The following is a 21095-nucleotide window of genomic DNA, read 5'->3' as shown; positions in this document are numbered from 1 at the left end:
TAGCTGCTCTGATAAACTGACCATGGAGATTTGGGGAGGTGATGGGAGATGATGGGAGATGAATATTCATCGCTAATCTCAGGGGCGAGCTACTGTTCGTGACAAATCTTCTAGATTTAATCTTACCGGAAAAGGGAATCATGAACCGTTGTGGGCTGCATTCAATTGTTCTCATTAACGACCCTATTAACTCCTTCTCCGCACTCCTTCCACAATTCCTCATTCAATGCATCTCCCCTTTCTTCAAGTCGGTGAATCTCAACTATAAAAAGTGAGTCTTGATCCCGTGAATATCATCCTTTCACATATCACAACCGCAAAATCTTTCTATGAGCACATTAACACCGGCGGCGGAATCCACCATCGCTTACATGGTTACAACACCAGAGAAGTCCATTAGCCAATTCCGGCGAATTCGACCTTCAAAGTCCCAGTGTGGTCGATAAGGGTTCCATCTATGCTTCGTTAAGGGTTTCGAGCTCATAGAGCGCGTGCATTAGCGTTTCGGGAACATACTGGCCACCGAACTTCCCGAACCGACCAGACGAATCGGGTCGTTGCCACAGGGTTGGGTCAGATCGGGAGGTCATTAGAACAGGCGGGTCCTTGGCGATGGTGCAGGAGACGGAGAATGATGACCTTGAGCGGGACGTAAAGTTGAGAACTTTGGAGGGTGATGATCTCAAATGGGTCAATTGGGAAGAGAGGAAGATGATGATGAAGGAGATGGAGAAGCGGAGGTTTCGAAACGGAGGTTCTGAATCTCTCACAGTCAATGTCCTTCAAAGTATGACTTTTTATAAATTATTTAGGATAAAAGAATAGACAGATTGGTCAGAATTCTAACCACAGAAACATATAATGAATACATAGACATATATACAGTATATATATAATAGGTTGGTTGGTAGGATGATGAACATAGAATTAGATTTTTAGCAAATGGTTTCGAAAAACAAATCAATAAAAACAAAGGAAACACTCCTACAACTCATGCATTTATTTAGTTAGAATATTTGGTATTAACTTATATATCGAAATATGTATTTTACACTATATGTGATTTTAGATATACACTATATATGTGATTTTAGATATAATTTGAATAAAATATAAAATATTAAAATAATAATAAAAGTTATAAATAAATTTTACTTTGAATAAAAATAAACAATACAATGTTTTTATTCTTATGTAAATGAGTTATATATAATATTTATTAATTTATAATTTTAGTAGAACCATTTACATAAGAATTTTATAAATCTTTATAAATCACGGGTTGGCCAAAACCACAGATTTAATAAATTTATGAAACTATGAAATTTAATAATTATCTAATAATAAATTATAAATTTAAAAATGTATTCTTAAATCTGTATTCTCACATATATATACAAATATTTGATTAATATACCTATTAGGCTTCACTAATACTCCGTCCGTTTAAAAATTAGATATGTTTTAAAATTTTCACATTTTATAATCAAACATATTAAAATTTAGTTATAACTTATAAATGCATAGTTTTTGTACTTTTATATCTCCTATATTTTTAAATCAATAAGATTTTTAAAAATGAAATTAATGTTTTTGAACTTCACAATTTTTCATTATTAGTTGACAAAAATTGCATTGGAAACAGAAAAAAAATTATCTTTTTGAAACAATTTTTTTCTCTAGGACATGCATCTTTTTGAAACAGAGGGAGTATGTGTTAAGAATATAATCTTTTTTTTTTGCATCATAAAAATTTCCTAGGCCTATTAAACAGATGCATTAATACTTAATATTGTAAATGAAATATAAAAAGTTAAAGATTAAGTGAGAGAGTATATGCAATTTATTTTTAATAACTATGTACTAACCTGATTGGTACTTTTGAAAACATAGTAATTGTAACACAAAATAATATTTAATAATGAAAAATTAAATAAATTGTTCATATTTATTGTTCATATTTTTATTATAATTTTACACCGAGTTGTAATCCAGAATTATATTTTAACTATAGTTAGATTTGTAATATATTGTTTTATGTTAATAGTTTAACAAATAACATAGTACATAGTGATATTCTTTATAGAAGTTTTAGTATATTTAACTCCTATACATATTATCAAAAAATAAAATAAAAAAGCTCCTATACAGTGTTTTAGAAAGTTTTTTTATTTGGTATGAAATATATTTTTTAAATAAGAGATAATTTAGTTTTACTAAAAACAGTGAATATTTGATATTAGCTTTACCTATTATAATTTTAATAAAATATATTATATAAAATATATTATAAATATTAAATAAAATATAAGAAATAAAAATTCTCTACAATAGTTATTTCAAAGTTTTTGTCATAAAAACATCTCTCAACGAAAAAAATGACCAAAATATTTTATTAAAAGACAAAAATACATTCATATCCTAAGGTTAACTAATCTATACTTAGTTTTAGAGTTAATGGGTGGAGTTTTAAGGATAGAGTTTCAAATTTAAAAAAAAAATAAAAATAAATATAAAACTTTTCAAAATAAAAAGAGGCTATTTTGGTAATTTTTCTTATTAAACGCTATTTTGTGACAAAAACTTAAAAAGTGTTATTTGAAATAATTGCCCTATAAAAAAATGTAATAAACAAAAACATGATATAAATGACATATCATATAAACAACAATCGTAAACAAGCAAAATATATCTTATCACATATAATCTCTTCTCACATAAAACTTTCTAAAAGACAAAAATCATTATTATATACAGTTCTTGCAAATGCAAACCTGAAACACAAATCATAAAATCGTACAAAACTTAATAACCGTAGATCACAATTAAAGTATATCCCGCCCGTAGGGCGGGCCGACCCTAGTATATATATATATATATATGTTTGCGTCTACGCTTCTTGGCTAAAGTTTACAATGTTTAATGAAAATATCAAATTGTAAACGCAACCATATACATTACTTTCACAATTTGATCTTATATGTACATTCACTTCCTTTTTCAAAAAAAATATGTACATTCACTTCAAATGTTGTAAACCAAAACACACGAAGAAAAAAGAATCAATAGATGGAATTGAAAAAAAAAAATCATTTCTCATAAGCTATAAATTATTCAATAAATTTTCGTTTTAGAAGATTATTCAAACGGAATATACGTTTGCGTCTACGCTTTGTAAAGTTTACATTGTTTAATGAAATATCGAATTGTAAACGCAACCATATACATTACTTTCACAACTTGATCTCTGTACATTCACTTCAAATGTTGTAAGTTGTAACCAGAACTCACAAAGACAAAACATTCAAAAAACGAACAAATGGAATTGAAATATATTATTTTTCATAAGCTATAAATTGGTCTTGGTCCGGTCGATAATGGAGAGGGGATGTCTTCTGGCGCACGGACCGGCTTCACCCACCTACCGGTCTGTTTGTTGAGGATCAGACCCTTATGTGCCACTTGGTACCAACACTCAGGTATTCTTAGATGATCCAATAACATATCAGTGCTCTTGTTCACAGAGGCAACGTCTCTCCTGGCGTTAACCCTAAACCCTGATTTCTTGCGGTGGAAGCCATCCAAAACATGGAGATACACCTCTAGATTGTGACACCCCGCTAGATCAGAATCTTGTTTTATATAAGGCGAAGTGAATACATCGAGCTTAAGCTGCGTTCCAACGTGCCTGTAGACCCAACTAAGCCTCGAAGTTATGGGGTTGAGTTTGTTTAGAACCTTGTTGAACACGATACCAGGAAGTTTAGGGACAATGTCTTGCTTGTTCACAACACGCAACACCTTAACACCTAAACTGTTCATCCTTTCCTTGAAAGCCAAGTTACCTACTCTAGGCGCACCAAACGAGATCACAGAAACATTACCAGATAACTCCGGAACATCTCTGGCTGCCTCGTAAGCGTTCATAAGAGCCAACGCGCCTCCAAGGCTATGACCGGTCACGGTTAAGCTCACCTCTTCGCCTCTGTCCTTAAAAAACTTTACTAACCGCTTCACTTCCTCCATTGTCTGCTCAGATGCACTTTCTTTGTTGTACCTTGTGAGCTCGCTTTTGGAGTTGTAGATGCTGAAAAACCCGCTTTGCACCTTGACCACATTCTTGCCATGTTCACTTTTGCAATCGAACGGCTCTTTACTAGTTCTAAGATCCATGAACCATTCAGTAGGAGTCACGGTTCCACGCCACGCCACAACAATGTCTCTCCGACCGATCCTTAACGACTCTCTGTCTCCACTCACAGCGACAAACCCCATCCAGTTCGAGTCTTTGCTCCATGTCTCTCCCAAAGATGAGCTTAAGAACCACTGGGGAACATCGACATGAGACATGGCGTAGATGTATTTGGTTACCTTGTAGCCATGTCTTGTTAAACCAAGCTCTTCGAATAGTTTGTTCCTGTTGTATCTACAGCTTCCGCAGAACTCGGATAAAGGATCGAAATCGAGTGAATCATAGACTGATTCAACGAACTCTCCATATTTGGTTATCTCTCTCCTCAGCCATGGATGCAAAGGATCAAGAAGATTCTCCCAGTTCTTGGAACCGTGAAGCTCACGCCACGCTTTGGATATGTTTTCCCTTGGAGACGCAGCTGGAGTCATCATATCGCCGCGGTCTAGAAAATCAGAGGCTGAATACTTTGGAAGCTGAAGCAGATAAGCCAGAGAGTTGGTGGCGTCGTTTGAGATTTTGCAGATCCTCCTGGCCGCTTGGGCTAATTCTTGTTCTTGATTTCTTGATTTCATGTGTGTGAGGCGTTTCTTGGTTGACAAGAAACCCGGTAGATGTGACCTGACCTGCATCTTGATAGACTTCCATGCCAGCTTGAGCTTTTGCTTTAGTTTCCAGGATCGTTTTGTTGTTCTTCTTGTTAGCTTTCTCAATGGAGTTTTGATCGTTTTCTCCATCTCTGAGTTATCTGTCGAAGAACTATTCAAGTGATGTAGAAGTGTTATATAGACGAAGGAGATTGATATGTTTTGGAATTGATCTCTAAGTGTTATATAGACGAAGAAATCTTATATGATCACACGCGCAGTTGTAGCTTCTAGGAAGACTCAAAATCATAGATGAAGAATAAATGTTTTGACCCGGTCCAAATTATTACATCGTTCCGTCGGACGGCGACTGCCGGTCTAATACTCGGTTTAGTTATAAATATGAGTAAGCGCAAGTGATTAACTAATAAAATCAGTCTCGGTTAAGATAAACCAGATCCAACAACTCCATCTAGATGAAATTAATTTTCTAAACTTCTCTTTGATAAGGAAACGACATCTTCAATTTTCTCTACTTAGTTGGTCAAAGTAATAATAATACGCCTTGTTGACAGTGTCTTCTTTTTTTTTTTTTTTTTTTTTTTTTGACAGTGTCTTCTTACCATTTATTCTTTGGCTGCTTGATCATTTTAATAGTTAGGGCTGCTTAATCATACATACAAGAACAAGAGTCTGCTGTGTCGGCTTTTGTGTTAGGTTATGTAGTTCCAATTTTCTTGTTAATAACAGGCCAACTAATGATGATTTACAATCTTATAAATATTTTGTATTCCTATATGTAGATAAGAGCATTTACATAAAAACAAACACAATATCTGACTATGTATTTTATAAAAACGTACGTATATTAGAATGGAATTTAAGACCAAACAGTTTGACTTAACTGATCCTTTAATTTTCGGTCTTTCATTCTTCGAGTTGGTAGAAGCAAAAAAAAAAACACAACATTAAATTTTCATCTAGATTTCAATGTTATTGTGGAACTCAAAGTAAATTAAATTAATTAATACTGTTTGGATTTTCATTTTGATTTCGATGATATAAAATTTAAGTTATGTAGGAGTATAAAACAGAAGTAGACCGGTTGGCGGTTGACGAAATAATTCATTTGAGATTTCGTTGAAAGTAACTGAGGATGAAAATAATTGACTAAGCTCGAAAGTCTCTCCACGGCAAGTTCGTCCGAACGTCGATGACTAGTTGACTACTAAATCAATGTCTGAATGATGTGTATACTTCCTATTCTCAGTAGTACCCCTTTGTCTCGTAAAATTTACGAAAGATACCACTATCCCTAAACTTCTCAATTATAAATGGGCCTCAAGTGAAACCCGAATAAGAACAGGTTCAGAAACAAAATCTGCGGTGTGATATGATAATGACACGACAGCCTTATCTAGAGTTAAAATTCACCAATACGTATATGACGCGTCAGCAAGAAGTAACAAAGCAGAATCCATTCTGTGATCGCCAAAGCCACACGATGATTCTTGGCTAAATCATTTTAAAGACAAATAAGAAGAAAAAAACTGGTATAATCATAAATCTGCAACACAGATCGCCCAAGATAATACAAGTTTTTTTTTCACGAAAATAAGTCAGAAGAAAATGGCGAGCACTTTGATGACTACACTGCCTCAGTTCAGTGGTCTTAGAGCCAGCAAGATCTCTGCAGCTCCTGTTCAAGGCCTCGTTAGTAATTTTCATTTGTTTTTAGATTTTAAAATTTTGATTTCATCATCGTCTTCTCACTTTTATGAAATGTACAAGCATTAACAATTATTTTTGCTTAAAATTTAAAAAATAAAGAGTTTGACGGTCAATTTTGTCGTTAATTATTATATGTTTTAATGGTAGATTCATTCGAGATTATTTGTCATATTTTATGGATAATTTATATTGATCTAGTATCAAGTATATCACACTGTAGAAATAATTTGTTGTAAATATCCTAAAATTAATTAATTCTTGATTTTCTTATTAAAAAAAATCATAGGCAACTGTTCAGCCCATGAGACGCAAGGCAAATGGAGCTTTGGGTGCAAAGTGTGGTGACTTCATTGGTTCATCAACAAATCTGGTAATTGAAGAAAAATGAAATGAACATTTATTGAAGTTTAAGCAATGATTGATGCTAGATACTCTCTAACTAGATAATGGTAACGTCGACAACCCTGATGTTGTTCGCGGGGAGATTCGGACTTGCACCATCAGCGAATAGAAAAGCAACCGCTGGACTTAAGCTGGAGGCACGTGACTCGGGTCTACAAACGGGTGACCCAGCCGGGTTCACGCTCGCTGACACTTTGGCTTGTGGCACCGTTGGTCATATCATCGGAGTCGGAGTTGTTCTTGGCCTCAAAAACATCGGTGCTATTTAAAACTTCTTTATTGTGTATTTGTAACCATTGTAGATTTCTAAAACAAAATTCTCAACAGCCTGAGGGGAGATCAAATGAAATCTTTACATGTCTTTATGTTTATAATGTTTGCATCGCATGCATATGTTCAAATAGAAAATACCACCAGGCTTGGAAGTTTTACGTGAGCTTCTAGCAAGATATGAGATATACATTCATCAGATCGTCTTCAAGATTATAGTGTTTTAAAACAACTAGGGGCATTGCCTCCATAGAAGCGTGGAGTTATGGACGTAATTCTTGTTTCATCTCAATATTTGTTAGGGTTATTGAATGTTGCTCGGGTTGATCATTGTTTTCAAGTTTTTTATTGTTATATGATTAGAGTTGTGATGATGAATTGTGTATGCACTGTTCTTCACTCATGATGGATTAAACTGTGTTAGTAATGTGATTGATATAGTTTGTGGTGTTGCTTGCTGTGTCATTGAAACTTATTGTTTGTTTGTCTTTTAAATTTGTTACTTGTACTGTTGAGATTACATAAATTATATTAATGTTGTTGAAAGTAACTTTTATTTCTGGATTTTTTTTCTCTAGTTTAGTTCTGTAAGTTGTGTGTATTAAGTAATAATTTTTTTATTCTTATTATGTTGGTTATATGTTTTTTTTAACTTGTTGCTTTTACCGGATCTTTAAAACAAATACATGAAGACTTGTAGAATTAACTATAAAATGAGTGACAATTAGTATTTGGGCGTTAATGGGTTTTAAACGAATATATGTATTTCTCATAAGAAGACAATAGCATTGGCATGTTGGCATTGAGCATGTAAGCTATTTTCATAAGACAAGAGGAGTGAACAGGTGGAGATGTTGTTGTCGCCTTTGTGTATGTTGGGATTGTCTCTTGTATCTCTTGGTGTGGTTGTTTTTGTTTCTCTTTTATTTGATGGATAATATGTAAACAAAAATCATTGTTAATTGTATTTATCAGAGTTTGTAACTTACTCTATTTTTTTGTTTAGGTAATTTCACTGATCTTGGTTGCGTCTTCGTCTTCTTCGTAAGCATCTGCGAAAGTAAGTTTGTAAATTGTTAAATAGCTGGTCGTGTAGTTTGTATTTGTTTCACTGACTCAATGTATGTGTCATTGAGTTTTAGTTGAGTTGATTGGTTTGGCATATTTGTTTTGAAGTTTATTTGTAAGATTAGACAAAAAGAAAGGTGATCATTAATGATTCGTCTTTTTGGGATTCTAGTTTTTGGTGTTTTGATTGTTTGGGTTATTGTGGTTTCTTTAAAGCTGTAAAATAAAAATTCGTGTAAAATTAGATTGATAAGTAAGGGACATAGATAGATAGACGACCACAAATCTTGGGTATGAAATATTTTTTATTATTGATGTTATAACAATATAGACAGTAATATAAAGGGAATTATGTGTTGATTGTTTCTTACGGATCAATGAGGAGACGGATAACGACTCGAGTTGTTTCTTTGGTGAGGTCAGAGCCCTGGACATAACGGATTTGCCCAACCACATCTGCGAGTTTAAATTTCAGTTATGATATCAAAACATAATATAAACCCAAATGCAATATGATAATATACATGGGAGTTCTAGGTTTGTGTTCACTTGGAGATTGTCGAACAGTCTAATTTTGACTGGAGATTGATCTCAGGAGCACCCGTGATGACTTCATCAATAATGGTTAGTGAGATGAAACAAATAAGGAATGGATGATCAGTTATCTTGTACATGCTTGAGCACCTAGCAACCTCAAAACAATCGACTTTCACAATGGAACCTGCTTTCAAAGATGGCATGTAATGATTAGCATGTCCGACGGGAGTAAACCTGCTTTCACAATGGAACCTGCTTTCATATAACATGATGAATCTCATTTAAAAATGAAACCCGTAACACACTTGTAGATTCGACCCTCAGAGGAAGCTGAAGAAGCAAGGGCTTACGACCTTCATAAATATATATTAGGTTCGGCCATTAATGTACAAAATATTATTTAGCTTAGTGATATAAATTTTGGTGTATATGTTTCAAAAACCTGGGTTCGAACCATGGACTTGACAGTTTTTCACATTTTTTAAAAAATTAGAACTCACAAAATGCTGACGTGACGTGCTGAGGAGTGAGTAAAAATTCAACTATTATAATATAGATTACTAGGTTTTGACCCGCGCTTTGAAAAGCGCGGATTTTGTTTTTCATTTACTGAAATTAATTTAAAAATTAATATTATCTTCTTTTCATATCTTAACAATAAAATTTTTTAAACTTTTATCATTTTCATTTTTTTTCAAAATATGGTATTTTTTGAAATAGATTTAAAGATGATATGTGTGATTTAATAGTGTATATATATATAGAGTAATGATGTAAATTGTCGATTTTACACTGAAAATGAGTTTTTCTTGTCATATATTTGTATTATAGTTCTAACCATCAATATACAAATATTTTTTTTATCTTTATTAGATTTAGAAGCTAATAATATTTTTGAAAGTACACCAGTTTTTTATGTCAACATTTTATTAGAAAATAAATAATTTAATGTTAATTTATTATAATGTTTGAGGTTCAAGTACTATTTTCATATCTGATCCAAATCAGTGGTTGAACCGATCGAGATGAAACCATGTATATAATCTTGTTCGGATTCAATGAAAAAATCTTTTATTAAAATCTGATTGAAAACCTTGGTAAAAACCCAACAACTTGTTATTAACCAATTATGATTTTGCTGTGACAATATTAGTTTATTGATATGATAATATTAGTTTATTTTTTATTAATAACCTATTATAATTTGTATTTTTATTTTATATTTAAATTTAATTTTATAATAATTTTAAAATATTCTTACACTTATAATTGCTATATCAATATTATGGACAAAATGACATAATAAATGATTTTATGTTAAGGTACTATATAATATAAATATTTACATAATTGTTTATTTGTATTTAACAATTTGAAATAAACGATAGAAAATAAATTATAGGTTAGATGATAAAATCAGTATTATAAAATATATTTTTGTTTAAAAAAATAAGATTGGGCCTTAAACTCGTTAGATAAGTTAACGAAGGCATTTTGGTTGGATTTTTTTGGTTAAACGGTCTAATGAAATCGTTTCAATAATAATAGGCCTTAATTAAATAGATTAGTATGTAAATTTATTATGGTTAGTGAATATAGCATTTTTTTAAGGAAGTAAATATCCAACGTATGCCTAAATGTCCTCAGAATTATAGCATAACTGATTTTGTTTCTTTTTTCATTTGATGTTAAATAAGGCAAAAATAATTAGAAAAAATCTAAATAAGGGAGTGGCATACATTTGTAAATAACTTGAAAAATTAAGGGCAGAATCCTAGTAGGGATTCTGCTTTAATAGTATAGATGAATAATCTGTCCAAAGTGGATGCAAATTTTCTACTAAACTTCCCTATAACCTGAGCAACTATATCTCCTTTGGAGAGATATAACTTTGGTAGCTCTGGCAACTTTTAAGAAAACCTGATTCAATTGCGTTTCGTTCAAGATTTGTTCAGGCAAATGTGACAACTGGACGCAACTTCCACGAGCACTCCCCAATTTCCTTCACAGATCTTCTTTATCCCTTACGAGATAAGCCCAATTAGATAAAGCCTAGGCCCATAAAAGACGTACACTTTAGCTTTAGGTCTTAGAAGCAGACAACTTTGAAAAATCAAAATCGACTTCAGTGTATTCCGATCGATGTGTACTATTCCGTATTTTTGTTTATTTAGTTGAATCGTGTGCATGTGCAAACATCTGGAGTCAAACTCGGATCTAGCGCATCCAAGCGTTTCTATGGAAGAATATAAACTTAGGCCAATGTGTAATAAATTGGTTAACTTAAACAATTACAAGAACTGAATACACAACTGAAATTTGAACCCAGAAAATAAATTTTAGAGTGCAACTAGATTACAATATTTTTAATATTTTAGAATTGAATGACTAGAATGGTTGAATCCATTAATTCCATATATTTCTTCTACCATTTGATATGACTGGAATGGAATGCTCATTCTACTAATTCCAAAACTAATTAGATAAAATACAAAGAAAATTATTTCATAACAAATTTGTTCATGAATGAATGGAATAAAATTCATTATATTTTGCTGTTGTATCCATTCCTATCATTCTATTTATTTGTGTTTCATTAATTCCATTTTAATTTACTAAATAGAACCCAAAAAATTTGTTATTTTTTTATTTGGGATTTAATAGTATCAAAAGAATGAAATATTTGTCTCATGAGCATTGAAACCAAAAGCAACAATTGCCAAGAAAAAGAAAGAGACAAAGAAAGTCATATAAGACACTTCCACTTGTGTCCTACTATAACTTTTTCTTTTTTGTGGTTGGAGAAAATTTAACACTTTTAATAAATGATATTATAATGAATAATATGAGATTTTTTTTTTTATCTGAGAAATAATAACATCTTAGGCCATGTTTATTGCAGTCTTTTAGGGAAGTATCTTAGTGTAATTATGAATTAGAAAAAAATAGCTTTTAACTAAGGAGGTGTATTCAATCTAAAATTTGAGGTGATTTGATTTTTAATGAAGTTTTAGATGATTTTAAGGAATTACAGAGAATAAAATAATTTTTGTTAAACCACTCTAGAATATCACCTAAAATCATGGGATTTGAGTTTTGTTTTTTTTTTTTAACTAAGAAATTCCATCCAAACACTCTAAAATCACTTGAAAACTTTAAAACTCCACAACTTAAATATTTTCAATAACAATGGATTTTAGAGTACTTTAAAAAATGTCAAGTTCAATAACACTGGATTTTAAATGGGTTTTTAAAATTCATGTTTCAATAACAGTGAATTTGTCATTTTGACACAAATCACCTAAAACTTTCAATTGAATACACCCCCCACCCAAACACTCTAAAATCACCTGAAAACTTTAAAATTCCACAACTTAAAATATTTTTAATAACAGTGAATTTCATAGTACTTTATAAAATGTCAAGTTCAATAACACTGAATTTTAAATAAAATTTTAAAATTCATCTTTCTATAACAGTAGATTTGTTATTTTAACACAAATCACCTAAAACTCTCGGTTTAATAGACCTCCTTAAGAGATGTCAACAAATGTCTCTTAAATAAAGCACATAAAGAACGTCTCTTAGTGTTTTTACACTATTTTACTTAATTTTATTAATTAAATATTTATTAAGAACTAACTAGGGTCTTTCCCATTAAACATGCCCTTATAAAGAAAATGACGTGCAGTTTATTATTTTGTTGTAGTCAAATTAGGTTGGCTCAACCGGTTATAGGAGGGTTGCTTTCAACGCTACCTAACCGAGTTGTCATAGGAGGTACTACTAGGAGAAGAGATGGTTTACGTTTGTAGACCCGCCACATAAAAAAGTCATTTAAAACTAGTCCCCGATTCCACGAAGATTAGAACATTTCTATTGTAGAAAACCTATTTTTTCCTATAAAATAAAATAATTCCATAATGAATTTGGTTTTTATTCTTACCCTACTCTATTTTATTTTCTATTTTTTTTTTGAAAAAAATCCTACTCTATTTTGAAATACAAAATGAAATAATAAATAAAAAATAAATACATTATTCTATTTATTGAATAAATTCATTTCACTCCATGGCAGAGTAGAAAATGAAGTAGGTTAGAGCATTTGTTACTTCAGGCTTTTTAAAAGTAAAAATTGGAGTAGAACCAAAGATGTTATCCCTTATATATTAAAAGACAAATATTTGACACTAATGTGTTCATAATATATTCGTTACGTGGCAGCTTCACAATAATTTGAGAATGAGTATGCTGACGTGTCACGTGTAGAGAGTCTTTCAACCAAACTCTACATAAACGTCTTCACACTATGTATTACTTTACGTTTTTTTTTCAATATAAACTCACATACAACGTTCTAAGGGTTACGAAAATGTTCCACACAGAAAGACAATTTGAAAAAATATACTAATATCTAGGCTTATTTTATTTTTACTTAATTTTATTTTAAATTTTTTATCTTTTATGTGTTATTTTGAACAAAAATGTCTTTTAATGTTAATTAACGGTATATTTATATATTTATGAACTATTTTAATATTATTCTTTTATATACACATATATGTGCACATTAACGTGGACACCTATATAACTAAATATATCCATCACAAGTGAGAATTTTAATTCTGTTGTAAGTTGGAATATTCATTTTTCTAATGTTTCATTTCATCATCAACCAAATTGTAATGAAATGATTTGTCTTAATAATTTTTTTCTTTTTCTTCAACTATTATCTAGAGTTGATTTTTAATGCATTTATAAATTATAATATGAAACCATTGATTCAACATCAGGACTGTCTAAAGTTCATATAACATGAAACCGAATAAATAATATTAGTTTTTGGTTAACACTGAAAACTCAAGCATTTTAATAGAAAAAACTAAAATAAATATGAATTTAAAATAGTAATTATATTTTAGTAGATTAAAAAATAAAAACCCCAACCTAAAACCAAACCGATATCCAGATTAAACAGATCTAATGTTTTCTTATCTTAGAAAATAACCTAATTAATAATTTTATTATGTGCAAAGTGCGGATTATTACCTAGTAGTTATTAAACAAAAATCTCTTAATACTTTTTTGCTTTACTACTTTTCAAATTAGTTAGTGATTTGTTAACACAAATTCGGGATAGTGCGTACAACTAAATCGTAGATGTGATATAAGAAAACAGATGTAAAACAAATCTTTATAATATGCCCCTTTTCAGTATCTTGGACCGGATTATTTAATATACAAATATCCCCAACATGTTCACCCACACCCACCACGGTGGACTTGGACAATCCCAAAAACAGAAAGCTTCTTTTAACTTTTCTTCTTTCTTAATAACAAGATTATTTGTGGAAACATGTTTGGTGCAGTACACTCAAAGCCTTAAAATGCGTCGTTGGATTAATCGATTATTTCGTCCAAAGCTGTAAACTTTGACTTTATTTAATTCCAAGACGTGTGTGTACTTTATATTCAGGTTGCTTCTTCGTAAGTAGCAGTTGTCTGAAATTTGATTGATCTTTTTGTATCATATTTTAATAATAATATATATTGGAATTTGTAGCTTAATGATAAATTTAATATCAGTATCATGGCATAATCCTGATTTATATAGTATATAATAATCAGTATCATGGCATAATCCTGATTTATATATAAAATTTGTCACCGCATGTGAGCAGCAAGATTCAGTATAATATACATTTTCTGCCGACTAAGGCGAAAGTATGTTTTTTTATAGGATTTGATCATATTTAATTGCAAGTAGGGGTTAAAAATGCACATAGTTACCAGTCTATCAAAAGATAGATTGTTGTTATCATTTGTATTTTTTTAATCGTCGTCAGGTTAAATTGTTAAAGGCTGCGTTACACGCATATTTTCATTTTTTTTTATCAAGAGTGGGTTGGATCAAAATCAAGAGTTTTGGCCAGTAATTCGAGAGGTTTTATGGCTTTAAGATATATATATATATAATTTCTTTAATAAATCACAAAACGCTTAATCAGTATATTATCGTTAGTTTTTCACTGTAATCATGATTAGAGACAATAATAAAATTTAAGTTTGCCACTAAATCAGTCATTCAGAGACAATAATATACATTTTTTTATATATCCTATTGACTGATTCTGTCATTTTCGAAAAACACATCTAGTGCTACATAATACATATATTTTCAAAATCACCATACTGTTTGACCCAAACTAGAATTTATATATATATATATATATATATATATATATATATTTATTTATAAAAAGTTTGCTTTGCTTTATCTAATTTGATTTAAGAAAATATATGCAGAAACTTGAAATTTAGTTGATATTTGTAATTGTTTACATTATATAATATATCTTATCTTTACTGTTAATTAGATTTCTTTTAATTATTTTAATGCTTTCGAAATTTTAGTGGACAAATTTTCTGTAAAATAACTAGACACACATGAACAAATAAGAGAGATTTTACTTTCAACAAATAAAATATAGAAAGATATTTGTAGATGGTTCTTTCAAGGGATGGGCAGAAAACCGAACCGAACAAAACCTTTGATACTCAAATTACAGAACATACTATACCAGAATAAAATGATGCAAAGCTTTGAACAAGATAGATTTGTCGAGTATTGGCTTAAAAAGATACTCTTTAGGTGTTGACAAAAAAAAGATACTCTTTAGATACTTCCAGCAATATTTCTTACATTTTTATCAGTTATTACTAATCAGTTTATTACCTATTTTGCATTTATTGTTTTTGAAAAATGACTTTATAACATGTGTGCATTTTTCTGAATCAAAGAGATAAAAATAGAACATGCCAGCATTTGATAGGGAAGCAAACAAGAAGTTATTTGTAAGCCCTTTCTCAAAAAAAAAACAAGATATTTGAATGGACTTTAGTTATGTCGCTGCATTTTTAATTACTGTTGACTAGTAGATATTCACAGCGATAAAAGTCAAAATTTAATAAAAGTGTAAGAGATTAGCTTTGATTGAGACTGAGATTTCTTCCATGAAAAGAAACAAGTTGTTTGATAATTTTTTTTACAAATTTAAAATTAATAAATATCACTATTAATACTAGTATTATTATTACAGTCAAATGCCATATGAACTAGTTAATTTTAAGTAAGATTCCTCTTTAGGACATCTTTAATCTATTACTACTTTTGTTTTTATATTAGCATTTAGAAACATTTTCACTTATGATTATCTTCTACTTCCTCCGTTTCATTAAGTTAAATGTTTTAGAAAAAAATTATTTCATAAAGATAGATTTTTTGTATTTTTCTATAAAAAAATCGTGATCTTCAAGAAAATAAATTAATTTTATTGATTTACTATTGGTTAAAAATTATTGAAATTTGAAAATTACAAAAAAAATAATACATTTATTATAGTGATTTAATGTGTTTTCTTAATATGTGTGAAAACACTAAAAATCTATCTTTGTGAAACAGAGTGAGTATTTTTTTACTCTAAACTATAGAACGACATGAAATTGCCAAAATACAACATTCATAATAACACTTTTCATGTTTATCTTAATCACTTTTATTATCAATTTTAAAGAGGAAAAAAGAAACTTATAACCCTAAGGTTACTAATCTAGATTAAGGTTTAGAGTAGGGGTGAGATATAATTTTTGGAATGTGGACTTTATGATTCTAGTAAATATATAAATAAATAATGTAAAAAAATTGAATTTTTTTTTAAAAAATAGTTTCAAAAATAATTTTTAAATTTCAAAGAGCAAACTTGAAAATTTTTTTTTGAAAAAATTTATAAAAAGTTCAAATTTGAAAATGTATAATTCGAAAACATTAAAAATATATTTTATTTTTTATTTTTGTATTTTATTTATTTAAATAATTATTTATTATATATATATAGAGCAAAAGTATAAAAGTTTTTTACTTCTTAATGAATAAGATTTTTTTGAAAATGTCTTTTTAGTGGTGGTAAACGTAAATAATGATATCAACGATGTGGTAAACATGAAAAATTCCCCTAGATTGATAGAATTTAGAAGATAAAATAGTAAGAAAGTAAACATATTGAGTTTGAATCTATAATTTTATTTCAATATAAGCATAAAAGTACACAAAATTTATTACTGTAAAACTTACATTTTTTTGGAAGAGATGATGAAAATTATGGAAGAAAATAATTACAAAAATATAATATTATGAGAAAAATATAGCACAAAAAATCAAATCGTGTTTTAATAGACTTCTAATTAAGTATACTTAAAATTTATGGGTTAGTAGACTTTATTTGATTCTACTAACCTTAATTTTTCAGCAGACTTCATTAAAAGTTTTCTATTTCAGATTATACTTAGATCTGAAAATCTATACATTTAGAAACATGAAAATAAATATAATTGGAAAACATCAAAAAGAGAATCTATAAGATTATATAATAGCAAAGTAAACATATAGAGATCGAATATATAACATTATTTGAATATAAACATAAAATACATATTTAAAATATATAGTCTAAATCTTACATTTTTGTGAATGAGAGATGAAAACCACGAATGATAATATTGTGAAAAACATAATAATAACTAAGAAATTAAACTATATTTTTTCAAATTCAAAGAGTTTAGAGAGAAGATAGAGAGTGTTAGAGAGAAGAAATAGATTATTAAAGAGAAGAACGAGAGTTTTTAGAAACTTTTGCAGTCATTTTAGTGAAAAAAATGTGTAATTTTTTTATATAGGGAGAAAATAATTGTAACTAGATCAAAATATGACACATTAAAGTTTTTTTGAAGTCTACTAAACTTAAAATTATAGAGTAGACTTCATTGGAAGTCTACTCCGATAATAGCATTAATGTTGTTTATTCTTTATTATTCCTACAAAAACTAAATATAATTTAAAATTAATTTTCTTTTGTAATCTCAAAATTTAGTAGACTACATAATACGTCTACTATATCCAAAAATCAAGTAGACTTCTAGTGAAGTCTACCAAACACTAAACACCACTCTAAACCTTAAACTAGAAACCCCAAACTCTAATATCACCAAGAATTCTTAATTAATCATTGTAGCAAATACGAAAACTTTAAAAATATAAACTATTCATCACTTATATGAAAATTTTAGTCAATAAAACAAAAAGGTTAAATATAACATTTAACCCTAACAATACATATATCTTTCAGCATATTGTTACCAAACCATAAGCATTGTCAAACATGGTTAGCAAACCAATGTATATTCTTTCAAATTGTTCCATATAAATTTAATTTAATTTATATAGCTCATATTGGCTTATGTATTCATGATTTATAATAATTTTTACACAAACTATTGTTTTTATATTTTTAAAATAAAATTATAGATCAAATTATGAAGTAGACTTCTTCGGAAGTCTCCACCTATTAGACATTTTCTGTTAAATGTAGACTTCAGAAGAATAAAATTGTAAAATAAATTTCCAGTTTTTTGTTTGGTCATAAAAGTTAAATGGTAATTTTACTATTAGTTTTGAATTTCATTGAATATGTAGTCCACTTTTGCATTTCAAATCAATTTTTGGATTATATTTGGTACACAGAGAACCAAAGTCTAGATTTTTTTGCTTTTAAGAAGCTGATGTCGTTGGATAGCCGAGTAAGAATATATCAAGGGAAATTTGCTAATAATAACCATTAATTTTATTTTAAATACAAATTTATCCTACATATTCAAGTAAATACAAATCAACTTAAAATGGTAGTGAAATTACAATTACTATTTTTGATTAAACAAAAGTCTAACAAATATTTTTACTAGTATGATTGGAAGAAATCTGTACGCAATAGTGAAGTATTTTGAGAAGATTTCTTTGAGAAATTTTCTTATGAATTTAATCTTATAAATAATATATAAAGTTTAATTTTTGTTCAAAATAATATAAAATCATTGAAATATTAAAAAATATTTAATTTAAATTAAATAGAATTGAATAGTTGTAAAGTAGATGAAAATATAGATTATAAATCATATTTATCAATTGGTTAGAGTTTCGTAACATATGTTAATGAATTATAATTGAATTCTTAAATATATTTTTGAAATGTTAGTTTGACAATTATATGTTAAGTCTTGTATACATTAAACACTTTAAGAATAAATTTTATGTTTTCATGAAATGGTTTTTGCTATTTAGTTAAGTTATTCAGTTTTAGAGTTTATGGTTAAGACACTTGGGAAAAAGTATGTCAAACAGTTATGCAATAGCAGACACTTGATAAATTTATGGTTTGTGAAATTTTCTAAAGAAGTTTGCCAAACCAAAAAATATTTATCAAACCGTAGATTTCACATTTGATTCGAATATAACCAAAATTAAACCTCTAAACTAGAATTTACTTAAAATATATGGTATAAAAAACTTCCGATGAAGTCTATTTTTAGAAAACCTAAAACTCAACATGTTTTAACCTAATTAAAAAATTTACCGCATTATATAAAGAAAATTTAGTTAATAATCCATATTTCTTGGTGACAAATATTCAAATATATAAGCTAGAAAACTATAATAGCAATTTTTGTGAATACGTTGATATGTAAGAAATGAAATATAATCAAAGTAAGAAAATATAAAATGTGAAAATAATTAGTTTTGTTTTAGAAAATAATTACATATAAGTTAACTAAAAACACATAATACAAATTAATATATATATATATATAGTTTATGGTATGGTCACATAACAAGCACATATATTTTTTCGGTATCAAGTGTCTACACAAATATGGACTATCTATTCTGGAGAAAAAACAACATTATTGTGCCAGAGCAAAATAGGGATCATCCCTGGATAACATAGTATATTTGGAAGGTTAGGAATGAAAAACTTTTCCGGGGAATAGATAGAGATCCTTTGGATCTAGTTCGACATGCAGAAAGTGAATGTCAAGCCTGGTTCGATGCCAATGAAGCGGTACAACCAGTTGTACAAGAACATAATCCTGAGGAACCCCAAGCCATAAGCTTGGGTAATATTTGCTTGCTAGATAGATCTTGGACATCATCGGCTCACTTTATTGGATGTGGATGGGTATGGATGCACAGTGCTGGGAACATTCAACTTATGGGGACAAAAAAATTTATGCGACGCAAATCAGCTTTGCATTCGGAAGTAGAAGCACTGCGATGGGTGATGGAGAGCATGCTTCAACATTCAACATTTCAGAGCTTCGGGACAGACTGTAAGGAACTGCTTGCAATGATAAGACTGCTAGATCTTTCCAGACTGTAAGGAACTGATTGCAATGATAAGGAACTGATTGCAATGACAAGCTTGGTCAAGCTTTGCGACGAAATTGGAGAGGATAGAATATGCTTTCCGGACTTTAAAATCACTCATGTTCCACGGACGCACAATCAGACTTCTGATTTTTTAGCTAAGACTGCTAGATCTTTCCATAGGGAGTTGCATTTTATTGGTTGTTCTATTCCGGTTTGGTTACCCAGACCACCTCAAGTTTGAGTAATAGAATGGCCTTTTGACGTCAAAAATATATATATATAATTTGTTTTATTGATGAAAATAATATTTTATGAAAATATTCATATATATAATAGAAAAATTCTCTAAGATAACACTATAATATTTTTATCATAAATATATCCCATAATGGTTAAAATGACCAATATGTTTCATTAAAGAAATAAAAAAATGCTTATATGTTTGGGTTAATTAATCTAAAATTAGGGTTTAGATTTGAGGGTTGGAGTTTGGAAGTAGAATCTAGGCTTTTAAAAAGTTAGTATTTAAAATAATAATTTTAAAATAGTTTTAAAAAATTGGATTTCAAAATAATATTTTTATTGAAATAATTATATATATTTATAAAATAAAGGTAAAATAATATTTATTCTTTAATGAAACTTAGTTTGGTTATTTTCCTTTGAATATTCTTTTGGTCAAAAAATATTATTTTAAGATATTTCATGAGATTTGCCCTAAAACATATTTTTGTAACAAATATCATAAGACTAGCAGTTCCTCAAATCATATATCTAGCGTGATCTGAAATCCCTCATGCGTCAAAAGAGGCAGAAGAATGAAGATAACATCGCAGCCAGTCGTTGTTTACCAATGCTCGAACTAGCCTCTTGCCCATCAGATCTACCTCTCTCTGATTCCACCATGTGTATAAAGCTCCAATATACGACAAATCCAGCAGTGAGCAGTCTGTGACAGTCTCATGAAAGTGTCTCATACCCAGCTAATCCATACGATAATCCATAGCTCGTGAACGTTTGCTTGTAGCGAAAACTTCATTAAAGTCTCCTA

General features: G+C 29.4%; 2 protein-coding genes and 1 long non-coding RNA gene across 3 annotated transcripts; 1 reads left to right on the top strand and 2 right to left on the bottom strand.

The window, feature by feature from the left end:
- Positions 1 to 2794: 2794 nt before the first annotated feature.
- On the bottom strand, positions 2795 to 6000 carry LOC103840404 (phospholipase A1-Igamma1, chloroplastic). The gene has a single exon (XM_009116913.3). The coding sequence runs from the start codon at positions 4927 to 4929 to the stop codon at positions 3343 to 3345; it is 1587 nt and encodes a 528-aa protein (XP_009115161.1). The 5' UTR covers positions 4930 to 6000; the 3' UTR covers positions 2795 to 3342.
- Positions 6001 to 6229: 229 nt separating this feature from the next.
- On the top strand, positions 6230 to 7341 carry LOC103840402 (photosystem I reaction center subunit psaK, chloroplastic). The gene is made up of 3 exons (XM_009116912.2): positions 6230 to 6492; positions 6797 to 6880; positions 6954 to 7341. The coding sequence occupies exons 1-3, from the start codon at positions 6409 to 6411 to the stop codon at positions 7179 to 7181; spliced, it is 396 nt and encodes a 131-aa protein (XP_009115160.1). The 5' UTR covers positions 6230 to 6408; the 3' UTR covers positions 7182 to 7341.
- A 305-nt stretch (positions 7342 to 7646) lies between these two features.
- On the bottom strand, positions 7647 to 12119 carry LOC117128612. Its single transcript, XR_004452001.1, has 2 exons — positions 8775 to 12119; positions 7647 to 8706 (listed from the first exon to the last, which is right to left on the bottom strand). It is a non-coding gene; the product is annotated as an uncharacterized LOC117128612 (long non-coding RNA).
- Between the last annotated feature and the right edge of the window lie 8976 nt (positions 12120 to 21095).

The sequence above is a fragment of the Brassica rapa genome, chromosome A09 (genome assembly GCF_000309985.2).
Source record: "Brassica rapa cultivar Chiifu-401-42 chromosome A09, CAAS_Brap_v3.01, whole genome shotgun sequence".
NCBI classification, from domain to species: domain Eukaryota; kingdom Viridiplantae; phylum Streptophyta; class Magnoliopsida; order Brassicales; family Brassicaceae; genus Brassica; species Brassica rapa.
The sequence above is the reverse complement of the archived record's forward strand: the minus strand, read 5'-3'. Positions and strand labels throughout refer to the sequence as shown.